Source organism: Lotus japonicus, chromosome 1 (genome assembly GCF_012489685.1).
Source record: "Lotus japonicus ecotype B-129 chromosome 1, LjGifu_v1.2".
Classification (NCBI taxonomy): domain Eukaryota; kingdom Viridiplantae; phylum Streptophyta; class Magnoliopsida; order Fabales; family Fabaceae; genus Lotus; species Lotus japonicus.
This window is the reverse complement of record NC_080041.1, coordinates 120,562,022-120,574,527: the sequence shown is the minus strand read 5'-3', so window position 1 is coordinate 120,574,527 and position 12,506 is coordinate 120,562,022. Positions and strand designations below refer to the sequence as shown.

General features: G+C 36.3%; 2 protein-coding genes across 2 annotated transcripts; one reads left to right on the top strand and one right to left on the bottom strand.

Annotated features, from left to right (window-relative positions):
- Positions 1 to 666: 666 nt before the first annotated feature.
- Positions 667 to 3,357, top strand: LOC130729932 (8-hydroxygeraniol oxidoreductase-like). Its single transcript, XM_057581784.1, is given in 8 exon segments — positions 667 to 823; positions 926 to 1,068; positions 1,184 to 1,221; positions 1,511 to 1,540; positions 1,542 to 1,911; positions 2,252 to 2,488; positions 2,792 to 2,950; positions 3,079 to 3,357. Coding segments are annotated over 8 exon segments (1,155 nt in total). The 5' UTR covers positions 667 to 756; the 3' UTR covers positions 3,190 to 3,357.
- A 237-nt stretch (positions 3,358 to 3,594) lies between these two features.
- LOC130729931 (cationic amino acid transporter 2, vacuolar-like) lies at positions 3,595 to 10,526 on the bottom strand. The gene is made up of 14 exons (XM_057581783.1): positions 10,026 to 10,526; positions 9,417 to 9,618; positions 9,125 to 9,209; positions 8,624 to 8,764; positions 8,284 to 8,402; positions 8,106 to 8,202; positions 7,734 to 7,906; positions 7,527 to 7,593; positions 6,814 to 6,972; positions 5,526 to 5,796; positions 5,084 to 5,186; positions 4,848 to 4,960; positions 4,564 to 4,639; positions 3,595 to 4,050 (listed from the first exon to the last, which is right to left on the bottom strand). Exons 1-14 carry the CDS (start codon positions 10,177 to 10,179, stop codon positions 3,891 to 3,893), a joined length of 1,920 nt encoding a protein of 639 aa, XP_057437766.1. The 5' UTR covers positions 10,180 to 10,526; the 3' UTR covers positions 3,595 to 3,890.
- Positions 10,527 to 12,506: the final 1,980 nt, after the last annotated feature.

Here is a 12,506-nt window from a genome sequence, read left to right as displayed (position 1 = left end):
GATAAAAAGTTTAAATCAATTTAACTTATATTACCTTATCACTTTGGTTCCTCATCAGATACATCTGTATTTGCGTTTGCGGTGATATTAGAATTTGGCATATTCTGCCACAGAACTTAATTCTGCTCTTTATTTTCAATAGAAGGTGTCATGACGCTCTAATGTAGTGTCTTATTTTTGTTTTCTCTTTGCATAAATATACCTTGTCACTCTGATCATTCCTAGAACCTTAGGACTCAATAGATCCATTCTGTCACTCTGATCATACCTTGCCCTGTTACACGTATCAGAAGTGAATGGGTTTTTAAAACTGGAACTCAATAGATCCATTCTGTCATATAATATTAAATTCATTCAAGTGAAGCATCATGTTTTATTTTAAAATAAAATCTATTACTTTTCTTTCTTCTCATACTTTCTCATTTAGGTGTCTAATAGATATTAATAGATGTTTGTATTTTGCATGTCATAAATCGTTTTCCATTTTAAAATAGAGAAATACTACCAACACTTATAATTTTCTTTCTAATACTCTTATTATTGATTAAAATTTGGGTAAATAGCCGACTTAGTTCCTGGATGTGTCATTAAAATTTATATAAGTTTCATCAAATTGAGAGTGAGACTAAAACGGTCCTACATTGATTTCAGATAATGTTGAAATGAAAGCCATGACTCGCTATTTTGTGGCTATATATATTCGTGCAACAGGGCCCTTATAACCACGCCTCCACACTCTGCAGTCCAAAGTCTGATATGTCTGCTTCAATTTGGACCTGCATTCACACAATGCCGAGCAAATCTCAGGTCATTACATGCAAAGGTATCAACCATCAAGCATGTTCATATCACTTTGATTTTAACTTCATATGATTTTGCAACATAAGCACTAATATATATTTACATGTTGGTTTGGATAATGAAGCTGCAATATGCTGGGGGCTAGGAGAGCCTGTGACAGTGGAAGAGATACAAGTAGATCCTCCAAAAGCAACTGAAGTTCGAGTTAAGATGCTTTGTGCAAGTATCTGCCACACAGACATCACAAGCATCCATGGATTCCCACATGTTAGACTACTTTCAATCCTGTGTTGAGTTTGATTTTGCTTTCACTTTAAACAACAAAGCATCTATTTTCTTCATCTTGTCTCCACTATTAATGGATACAACAAACTAATTTCAGGGTATATTTCCTTTAGCACTTGGACATGAAGGAGTTGGGTAAGCTCAACAAATATAATACCTTCGTTTTAGATGTTATTTTAAGTATAATCTCAAGATTGCAACCTTTCTGTGTCAAATTGTGTCCCAATTTTCTGATCCCACTGACAAAATTTGGACAAATCAATTAAAAGTTAAAACTATGATGTAAGTTCGTAACTGCTTCACTCATGTCTTTTTTACTTGACACGACAAGATTTCATTTGTAGGACAGGAAATTGAGACCCATAAGAGATTCATTGTGACTTGTTGCATTTACAATCACTTACTTTGATTGCATTAATTTCAGGATTGTAGAAAGTGTTGGTGATCAAGTGACAACTAAAAGAAGGGGACATGATAATTCCAACATACATAGGAGAGTGCCAAGAATGTGAGAATTGTGTTTCAGGAGAAACCAATTTGTGTATGAAATACCCTATAGCATTGAGTGGCATGATGCCAGACAACACTTCAAGGATGTCCATCCGAGGCCAGAGGCTATCTCATGTTTTTAGTTGTGCTACATGGTCAGAGTACATGGTTATTGATGCAAGCTACCCTCTCAAAGTTGATCCAACCATTGATCAAGCCCATGCTAGCTTCATCTCATGTGGGTTTTCAACTGGTTTTGGAGCTGCTTGGAAGGAAGCCAAGGTTAAAAGTGGATCAAGTGTAGCTGTTTTTGGCCTTGGAACTGTTGGATTAGGGGTAACCATGAAATAATCTTAGTGCTGTGTTTAGAAATTTTTCTACGATTCATTCTAAAATCAAAATCAACTAGGGAGAGAAGCTTTTATGTATGTTTGGAAATACTTTTAGAATTGATTTTGAAGTTAAAACCAATTTGAATCAAAGTTATCGTGGGTAGTTTCTAGGTATCAGAATTGATTTTCAGAAAAAATATATTGATCCAAACATACCATTTGTATGTTGTTTTAGAGTGTCAGAACCGATTCTGGGGAAAAATAAGTTGATCCGTTTGTGTATGTTTTTTTTCTTCTAGGAAGCTTGAGTTTTGGTTCTTAATGAGAATGACCTTGTGTTGCAGGCTATAAGTGGAGCAAAGATGCAGGGGGCAACTAAGATAATTGGGATTGACAAAAATTACATGAGGAGAGAAAAAGGAGAAGCCTTTGGAATGACACACTTCATAAATCCTGGTGATTCTGGTAAATCTCTTTCAGAATTGGTCAAGGAACTGAGTGGTGGAGTGGGTGTGGATTATTCCATTGAGTGCACTGGAGCTCCCCCTTTACTTACTGAATCTGTGGCAGCCACAAAAGTGGTAATTTTCACCTCATTAAGAAGTTTAGTTGTTTGGTTTGATCATAAATATCTTATTCACTACATTTGTATTATACAAATCAATCTACATATTAGGGCTTTGAATTGCGGTCTGCAACCACAATTGAACGCGCAATGTACATTTCTGCAACAACATCTTTGTAATTGCGGTCGCATCAATGTACATTTGTCCGCAATTCCACCACGCAATCGCAACAGAAATTTAAAACCCTGCTACAGATATCATTGTTGTTTCCATCCTTGTGTACAATTTTGTTCCTAACATTTGGTTCTGTATATTCAGGGAACAGGTAAGACAATAGCAGTTGGGATGGCACCTGAGCCTGTTGTGCCGTTTGGACTTCTTGCCCTTTTGTTTGGTAGAACTTTGAAAGGTTCAGCATTTGGAGGGATAAAAACTACAACAGACCTGTCCATCATAGCTAACAAATGTCTAAAACAGGTAATAATTTTCTACAAATTTAACATAGCAAATGCACTTTGTTGGCTCTTTCTTGCATTATTCTAATCATATTATATTTGATTATATCTACGTTAAATTTTTTTTTATTATTATATCTCATTTTACAGGAATTCCCACTTCAAGAGTTGTTCACCCACGAAGTCCCATTGTCTGATGTAGACAAAGCATTTGAGCTATTGAAACAGCCTGACTGTGTCAAAATTATCATCAAGATGTGAACATTTCAACAACAAAATGTTTCACCTGCCACTCCTCATGATTTAAGAGTTTTCCTTACATGTTTTTCACTCTCGTGGACCAGTGATTGTTGTCACATTACTATATTTGTCAATGACAAGTGTTTTTCTATATCAAATATAATTTGAGGTGTCACCAATTTTCCCTTCTCTTGCACTTTACCCACCGGTGTAGTTCAGGAATTTTTACACTCTGTTCACTTTAGGAGAGAAAGAGAATCGAACTTATACACTCTTTGGTATGATAGAAAGATAGGAGAAAGAGAAGAGCTGCTTTATATATCAAAAGGAACTTTTACCCTAAAAATAATATAATTTCCTCAATAGAAATTAAAAAGAAATCCTCAAAAACGAAGGAGGTATAATATTGTCAACAACAAAAAGAGAGGAGGTAATGGTAATACAAAAATACACTTCAAATAATTATGTTTACATTGTGGGAACAAGAATCTGGCTGACCCGCTTGCACATGATATCATACAATTAATTGGTAAATAATGGGGAAGAAGAAATAGAGTTTTAAGGCATACAACAATGACATGTTTGTCTATAAGAAACAAATACATGACTATGTACCTAAGCTGGAGAAGCATTTCCTGTACAAGGATTATATACAAAAGTGCTGGAGCTCTCTTTGGCTTGGGATGCAACTTGCAAGCAAGCCCCACAGACTAAGATTTGGCCTAATTTATTTTGCAGAAGAGAGGTTCATAAATTGCATCATTCACCTGCCTTGCTGGTATATAAGCTACTTCTTTTAGAGTGCTATGGTTTCGGCCATAAAACACATAAATTAGTAGTCCTGCTGCCAGCCACACCGAAACCCGCAACCATGTAGCTCCACTGAAAGAAAAACATACAAGAGTTAAGAGACATCATGCAACTCAATAAACAAATCTAGACAGAGAAATATTGATTCAAAAAAATACATCGAAAGATAATAGTTTGTCTTTGTGTCTCATGTTTATTCTTGTTGGTTCGATTGCAGCTTATTTTAGGACATGGAAGTATTGCATTTTGAAAATAGATAATAGAAATTTTAAAAACAATGTAAACATCCATCTGAGTTACTTTTTGATCATTTAGTGTGTAGTTTTCCGTTAGCATCAATGCAAACGAGATTTACTGATCCTAAGACACAACCAGAGAAGCAAAGAATTTGCAGTTTAGCATGGATCAGGTTGAGTTCAATGGAAATTCAAACAGACACTAAATCAAATCACTTCCTGTAGGTTGGTAGATTAACTTTCTTTCCAAATGGTCCTCCTATTCTATACACACAGCTTGACAGGAAAAAAAAAACATTTTAAAACCATAAGCACATATAACATGTAAAAGTCAAGTATTAATGCTTACCCGAGATTGATAAGTAGGTAGGAATTGATAAGAATGCAAGCTATAGGCAGCTGTGGCACAAATGGGCATATGAAACCTGAAAAGGAATTCATAAGAGTTATTTCTCTTAAACTGAGCAGGATTCATGGCCAATCTACATCCTACATTTTAATTGTATGGGATTATTCAACACACACTCACATTAAAAGATCTGCTTTACATCTACATTAGTTGAAAGGAATTAGACAGCTCGTGACATTACTCAATAAAATTATCAAACACAAGGATAAGATGTTAAAGCATACCTCCAGAGTGCCCAAAGTTGTGCCTTGCATCATCTTGATCTATACAGGTTAGGAAGACAAGACCAGACACAAGAAGAATACCGCCAACTCCACATAGCACAAAGCGAACAAAACTGGCAATAGCATAAAACAATGCATATCAGTCACCAAACTAATCAGGAATCTTGAATATGTATCTAGAAATTATCTTTGCATGTATTGCTTGAGAAAAGCTATGTAAATCTGCCCCTACTAACATAAGAGGTATATATGAAGTTGCATATGTGAGGACAAACGCCCCTAAGCATATGAATGTTATGCTCCACCCAACAACTCTTCGTCTGTTACCATCATTCAGATCTGCACCCCAGAAAACGAAATCAAACCAAAAGAAGTAAGGAGAAAACAACAGTTGGCAAATGACAGAAAAAGAGGCAAGGTCAGAAATTCTAAATAAAACAACAGTCTGGAAAAAGGTTTAAACCGACTCTCAAATGTGTACTATGAACACAAATGAATTGGTGTTAGAAAAATTATTATATTCTTGAATTCTAATAGCATTTTGGAATCTCGTTTGAAAACCACGGTGAAAGCCAAAATCATGGTGGACAGCTGTGGTTTTCAATAAGTTTCCAAACATGCACTAAATTTACTTGATCTATAATAGAGATTGGCGAAGTAGAAGAAAGTATAACTCACAGTAGCCTATGCCAAGATGTTTAGCAATGAGAGGATAACGAATGGAAACATCCTCCTTAACAACTAAGGGTTTTGAGTCCTCGGAAATACTGGCATATGCCTCTGCATATTCTACATTGCTCTCTGCACTGCTCAAACTATACCCCGTTGACACTGAAGTAATTGAATCCTGGATAGAAGGAGGCAACGGAACTTCATTTGGAGGGATATACCTTAGTATCAACACACATATTGCTACAATGGTGAATGCTAAAAGCGTACCCACACTAACCTGCAGTAGAAAAACTAAACACGTTATATACTACACATTCAAGAAAGTGAAATTTACATAACATCGAAGATTCAGAACTACCTTACGATTGTTGAATAATTTGACAAGATTATGGAAACAGGAAAAAAGCATGTGTGGGAGTGTTTGTGTGTGTAGCCTGGATTTACAATGAAAACATCAATGGCTTATCCATGTGGGTTTAACTGTTCTAGCCAGATTGAAACCTTGATAACGAGTTCAACATTAAGAAAAACAGCAATGTCTTAAACATGTTCATTGTAGAGTTGCGATTCAAGAATCATGGCTTACTGGTGACCACGACAAACCTAGGTAGTGGGGAAATGAGGCAGTCGTCCCCCCCCCCCCCCCTAAGAGAAAAAAATTCCATAATAAATAGTATTCGATTAAAATTCAGGTTAGGCCTAACTCTACCCAAATTTTAGCTTTGGAGTTTATAAGGAATACTTTTTACTATATCTCTAATTGATGTGAGACTTCTCAAGACCCTCCCTTAGGCCCAGGGCTAGACATCTAGAGCATGGAATTTGCAGGAATTAACATATACATGTGGCCCCCAATAAACAGACCTATGATAGGCTCAGATATCATATCAGAATTAGGGTTAGGCCAAACTCTATCCCGAAAGCTAGATTTGGAGTTAGGATTGCTCTACCCTTTATAACGAATATTTTTTGCCATATGTCTAGTCAATGTGGGACTACTCAACACATTCAAATGTTATTTTTGCCCCCTTTAGAATTTTTATACTGCCTCTTGCCCTCTTCCAACTAGTGACAGTTAATTTTACTTAATGTGTTAAACTTTCCCCCTCTCATCATTTTTTCTGGTTTCGTCCCTGCTGGTGACATGGTCATATTGTTCCACACCATGGCATTATAAGCATGTTGTATACTATAGTACACAAATATCATTTTGTACTGTAATCTGTATAAGTTCAAGCTAATAATCCTATCAGACAAGTTCCAGGGATCCTGAAAGCTTCAACAGTGGGCTTACCATCCCTGTCAGTTGAGAGACTTCCATAGAAAATGCCAAGATTGCAGCCCCAAGGCCAGTAATTATTGTGCCTTTCACAGGAACCTGACTGTGCTGATTTATGTCAGAAAAAAATGGCGGCAGTAGTCCATCCCTTGCCATAGCCATCATAACTCTTGGCTGAAAAACATTATACAAAACAAACTTAGTATTATGCCTGTCAAATTTAACTATTTCAAAGGAAAAACGAAGACAATTTTATATAACAAGGACAAGCAATTATAGAATCTACCAGCAAAATCCATTACAGGATTGTATAAGAATCAGGCTAACTAACCCCAAATTAACACCTTCCACAATGTATTAAATACAAATATAATTTCACCTCTTAATCGAAAACTCATTTCATTACAGCTAATAAAGAGCTAGCTCACTAGAAAAGAAAAGATATAAGTATCAGTTACACTTGTTAGGTATCATTAATAAGAATATCTAGAGTCTGCCATTTGTTTAACACAGCCACAAACCATACACTTCATCCCATATCCAGAAGATTTGTAGTTAGCCATAATAATGATAATTTAATAAGTGCCTTGACAATTTCCAAGGTTAACCATAACTTGTATTCAACTGCATACCAAACATATTCGATTGAAACTTGGGATGAATAAAAAAAGAACAATTTCAGAGGTTTGATATAGAGAAAAAGCACCCTGGGGTTTCCATTGATTTACCTGGGGAAGTATCCCACCCATCAATGCGGACAAGAGAGCTGTGAAAGCTCCAGCATTTAGAATGTAACTGCAATCACAAACAGTAAACTTTAAGAAGAATCAGACGCCGCCAAAACATATTAGGAAACTACTACATCTATTGAAGTTGAGCCACCAAAAATTTAAGAAGAATCAGATGCACATGAAGTTGCAAGATTATAAACTTACGCTGCCCATTGCATTCCATGGTCAGCAAATGCAGATGATATGGGGGTATCCAGATCCATCGCATAATAAGGTACTAAACCAACTACAACAATGGACACCATCACATACATTCCACAACAAAGAAACAGTGAACCGCCAATACCTAGAGGCAAATCTCTTTGAGGATTTTTCACCTGTTGATCAAGTGAAACATTATCAGGAATCGTGAACAATTGAATATCCTCAATTATAAGCCCGTTCGGATGCGGACCAAAGAGCACTTATTGGAGCTTATCTAGTGCAGTTTTTAGTAGAGAAGCTCCAATAAGTGCTCTTCGGTCCGTATCCAAACGGGCTTCATATATCAGACTGCAAGACACTATCACTCTATACCTCTTCAGCAGTACTGGCAACAGCATCAAAACCTACATATGCAAAGAAGACTGTTGCAGAACCAGCAAGCATCCCATCAAACCCAAAGGGGAAAAACCTTTTAAAGCAAAAGAGACAAGTTTTTAGTAACTAGAGACCAAACATGCATGAGGAAGTGCAAATCAAAGATTTAAAATACCCAGATTGAAGTTCATATCCAACCCATCCAGACTTGAAACCCAAATAACCACCAGCTGCAATGACAAAAAGCAATGCACATATATTTACTGATGTGACTATGCCTTGTACCACTGCACTCTGCATGTACAAAACAATCAAGTAAAATAGAACTCTCAGAACAATACATTTGGACATTTTAATTAAAAAACATTGATTGGATGTAAGGCTCACAGTCCATGTACAAAGGATGCATACATTAAGATAAGAAAACTCTAGCTCATATAATCAAGAAATATAAAATAAATATGATGTCAAATTATAACTGGAAGAAAAATAAATATATGATAATAGAAACCTACCTCCTTGATCCCCACACACAGGAGTCCGGTAACAATAAATACCAAAATTGCTGCACATGGGTCCACAACAATATCAATCCCAGGAATATGCTGGCGTGATAAAAAGATTGGTAAATTGTCCATACCCCCAAAAAGTGAAGCCTAATAGCAGAAACATATTTACATTTGATGTTAATATTCCATAACTGGTTTCAATTCAAACAAATAAGTCAGCTAACTTATTAGATATAGACAAGTAAAAATTCCGGTAGAAATTCCAAAGTCCAAACCACAACTAAATAATTGAGAAAAGAAGATTTTTCACACTGATGGACCATCAGGTTCATTTTATTCCCAGTATTATTGAAGAAATAAAGTGAGTTTGCCAAGCGACAAGCCCTATTAGCCTTTCTGATTCATTTACTAATGAACCACAAACTTCAAGTTGGACCTAGATGATAAAATCAACATACTCCAAGGAAAAAGAAAAAAGAAAACTCAATAGAAGAGTTAACACCATACCAAATTTGGGGTTATGCCACGAGCGACAGCAGCGCTACCAATTGTATATTCCAGTAGCAAGGACCAACCGATCAACCAAGCAACACTGAGACAGAGCAATCATTTCTACTAATCAATTCCCAATCAACAATGGCATTAATATCTTCTATATAAGATTACATTTCACATAGACCTCGAGATGCCATAAAGAAATCCCCCGAAAAAATGAATTGATAATAATAATAATAATCTGAAAAAGGAAAAACAACAAGGATGAAAAATGTTAAAGCACTAGAGGCAAGAGAAAGAGTACCCTTCCCCAAGACATATGTATGAATAGTGATATGCACTTCCAGCTGAAGGAAAACGACAAGCCAGCTCTGCATAGCAAAAAGCAGAAAGACCAGCAGCTAATCCAGCAACCAGAAAAGAAATGGCTATGGCTGGTCCAGCTTGCTCTCGAGCAACTGTTCCAACCAAAACATATACTCCAGCGCCAATTGTTGAACCAACACCTGATCAAAACATATCAATGTCAATTTGAAAACACACTTAATGATCAAATAATGTGCATTTAAGAAAGCCATTCTCTCCGATTACGTAAAATAAACAATACAAGGAAATGTTGTCGTTCGACTAAGAAAAAGGCGGGAAAAGCTTAAAGTTCAACAACATCATATCATATCCAATCAAAGACAGAAAACCTCCATTCTTGTATTAAAATTTAAAATGAAAGGGTCAAACATGAAAAATCAAAAATCATTAAATATACAGTTTCCACATAGTAACACCAAACTAGTAGTACTCCATGGAAAATTATAACCATCCTAGGTACCCCAGATGAAACTACTATTCAAAATGAAACCTTTTTATGTTAAAAGAGAATAAAAATCAGAAAGAGAATTGAATTGGATTGAATTACCAACTGCAATGAGATGAAGAACAGTTAACTCCTTTGCAAGCAGACTATCAGGGTTCTTACGAGCAGAATCAACATGCTTCCTCCGAGTGAAAAACCTCAAGGATCCACCCCATGAAGCCTCTTGTAATTGTGGTGAAACAACCGAAACACCCATTAAACAGAAATTACAAACACCCTTTACTTTTCTCAACCAAAAAACCAAGTCTTTGAGTAGTAGTAAATTGGAGAAAACGAAAGAACTGATATGAATGAATACATATAATGATTGTTCATAGATGTAGTTGTGGCCGATCAACCATGTGGAGAAACACAAGTGGGCAACGATTCCAACTTGGTTGAGATTGTGGGCAGGTTCAGAAAGAAGGGTAATTCAATTCCCTCTGTTTTTATAAACAAGAGACAAAAAGATTGGTTTTTTATATGTGAAAAACAGAAAATGATTGAGGGGGTTCTTGTTTTGTTTATGATTATTGGATTGGATTTTTGGAGTGAGAAATGTTTGAGCCACTACGATGATGATGACGACCAATGAGGCCATTTATTAAATATAGATTTGATCTATCTATGTATCATCACGTGCTCACATTGCAAAATAATAATAATAATAATAATAATAATAATAATGATGACCTAAAACCAAAACTTAAGTTTAACACAAGGTCCTCCCGCCGTCTCCTCGGATGCTAAGGATTGGATGAGTCATGAGTAGCAATGATTGCATGCCCATCGAGATGTGTGATTGGGTTTTCGGGTAGGGATGACAATGGGTAGGGTCTGGGTAGGGTATTATATTACCCGTCCCCGTATCCGCGTTTTCAAAACATACTCGTACCCGTCCCCGTCCCCATACCAGCGTGGGTAGCAATTTGAATGTCCGTCCTCATACCCTCTGGGTACCTATATGCCCGTACCCATACCCATTACCCGCAATTTAGTTAACGGAAATGCAATTTTCATTCTCTAGCATAAAATAATATAACTACTATTATAAAATAAAGAGCATAAATTAAAAATACAAAAGACTATTCAAGTATTTAATAAGTAAAATCATTCATTTTTAAAAGAGTATGTTGGAAAGTTTTTCTTTTGTTACAGTAAGTTAGAAAGTTTGAAATTTTAACTAAGTTTGTTGATATATATACTTTTAAGTGTGTATACATATAATAAAAATAATTAATAAAGTGTGTGTGGGTTGGGTACTATAGTACCCATACCCGCACTCGTACCCACTAATTTTTGCGGGTAACCCATACCCAACCTCATACTCATCTTGCGGGTTTTTACCCTACCCATTGTGGGTAATTTAAGCGGGTACCCAATGGGTCCAAGACCCATTGTCATCCCTATTTTCGGGTGTGTAGTCTTATAAGATATACCTGAAAAGTCAATTAAGATCCGACACGTAGCCTTATGTTCCTCTCAGAGATGCATGATTAGGTTTTCAGGGTGGATCATAACTTCGTCGGGGGGGAGGGTGAGGGTCGTTGGGGGCAGGGCGAAGGTAGTCAAAAATATAGAGTGAGTGAAAGGGCCAGGTAGAGAATGAAGAAAGAAAGAGACTGAGGCATATAAGGAAGATGGGGAGGAAAAACCCACAATGATTATTGTTGACTTAGATAACACTAACTTTCCCACCCACAAAAATGGATTTGTACCTCGTTGAACTGACGCTAAGGTGGCTGGTGAATGTTGCGTCGGACTATAACCACCGGTAATTGATGCTGGGCAAACGCTACGTTGGCCAGTATTTTTACGTCCACAAAAGCTGATGCTAATTGATCAAAAGGTGACGCTAACTGACATGGGGCAAACCAACACTAAAATAAAGTGATTTTTTTACGCTTTGCGTCAGCTTCGCTTAAGCCGACACTGAGACAAAATTAGCATCGCCATTGGGACTAGCACTAATTTTTCAACTATAATTCAAATGTTTCTTGTAGTGAACGCAGTACATAGAAGAATAGTGTTTTTCTATGTTATGTTTTTTTCAATCTTATTAAGTTCTATGCGATCCGATTATCAAACGCTACCTTAGTAATATTGCCTCTTAAATTTCAGCCAAATGACTACAAAATGGAAATACACAACGTTTGGTGTCAAGCAAAAGGCTTCAGAGTAGAGGAAGTTGGGAAGAAGACGTTCCATATTTTCTACAATTTGTGAAAAGATAATATATGAATCCTTAGTGGTTCTCCGTGGCTACTTGGAAACGCCTGAATGATCCTTTATTTTGTTAGTTTGTGATTTTGTGAACAAACATGCTGTTGTAACTTTTTATTCTGAAGCATTATAGTATTGCTTATACGAGGTTTGTCTTCCCTTACTTATTTGAGTGACTTTGGCCCCCTCATAGTACTAAGCCAATGGATTGCGTCATGTGGATTTTTACCGGAAAACAACCAGACCTCTTCTAATGTGTTTTCTTTTTCATTTATTTTCTTTTTTAGGAGCACCTCTTCTAACATTAAATTTTAATCAAAA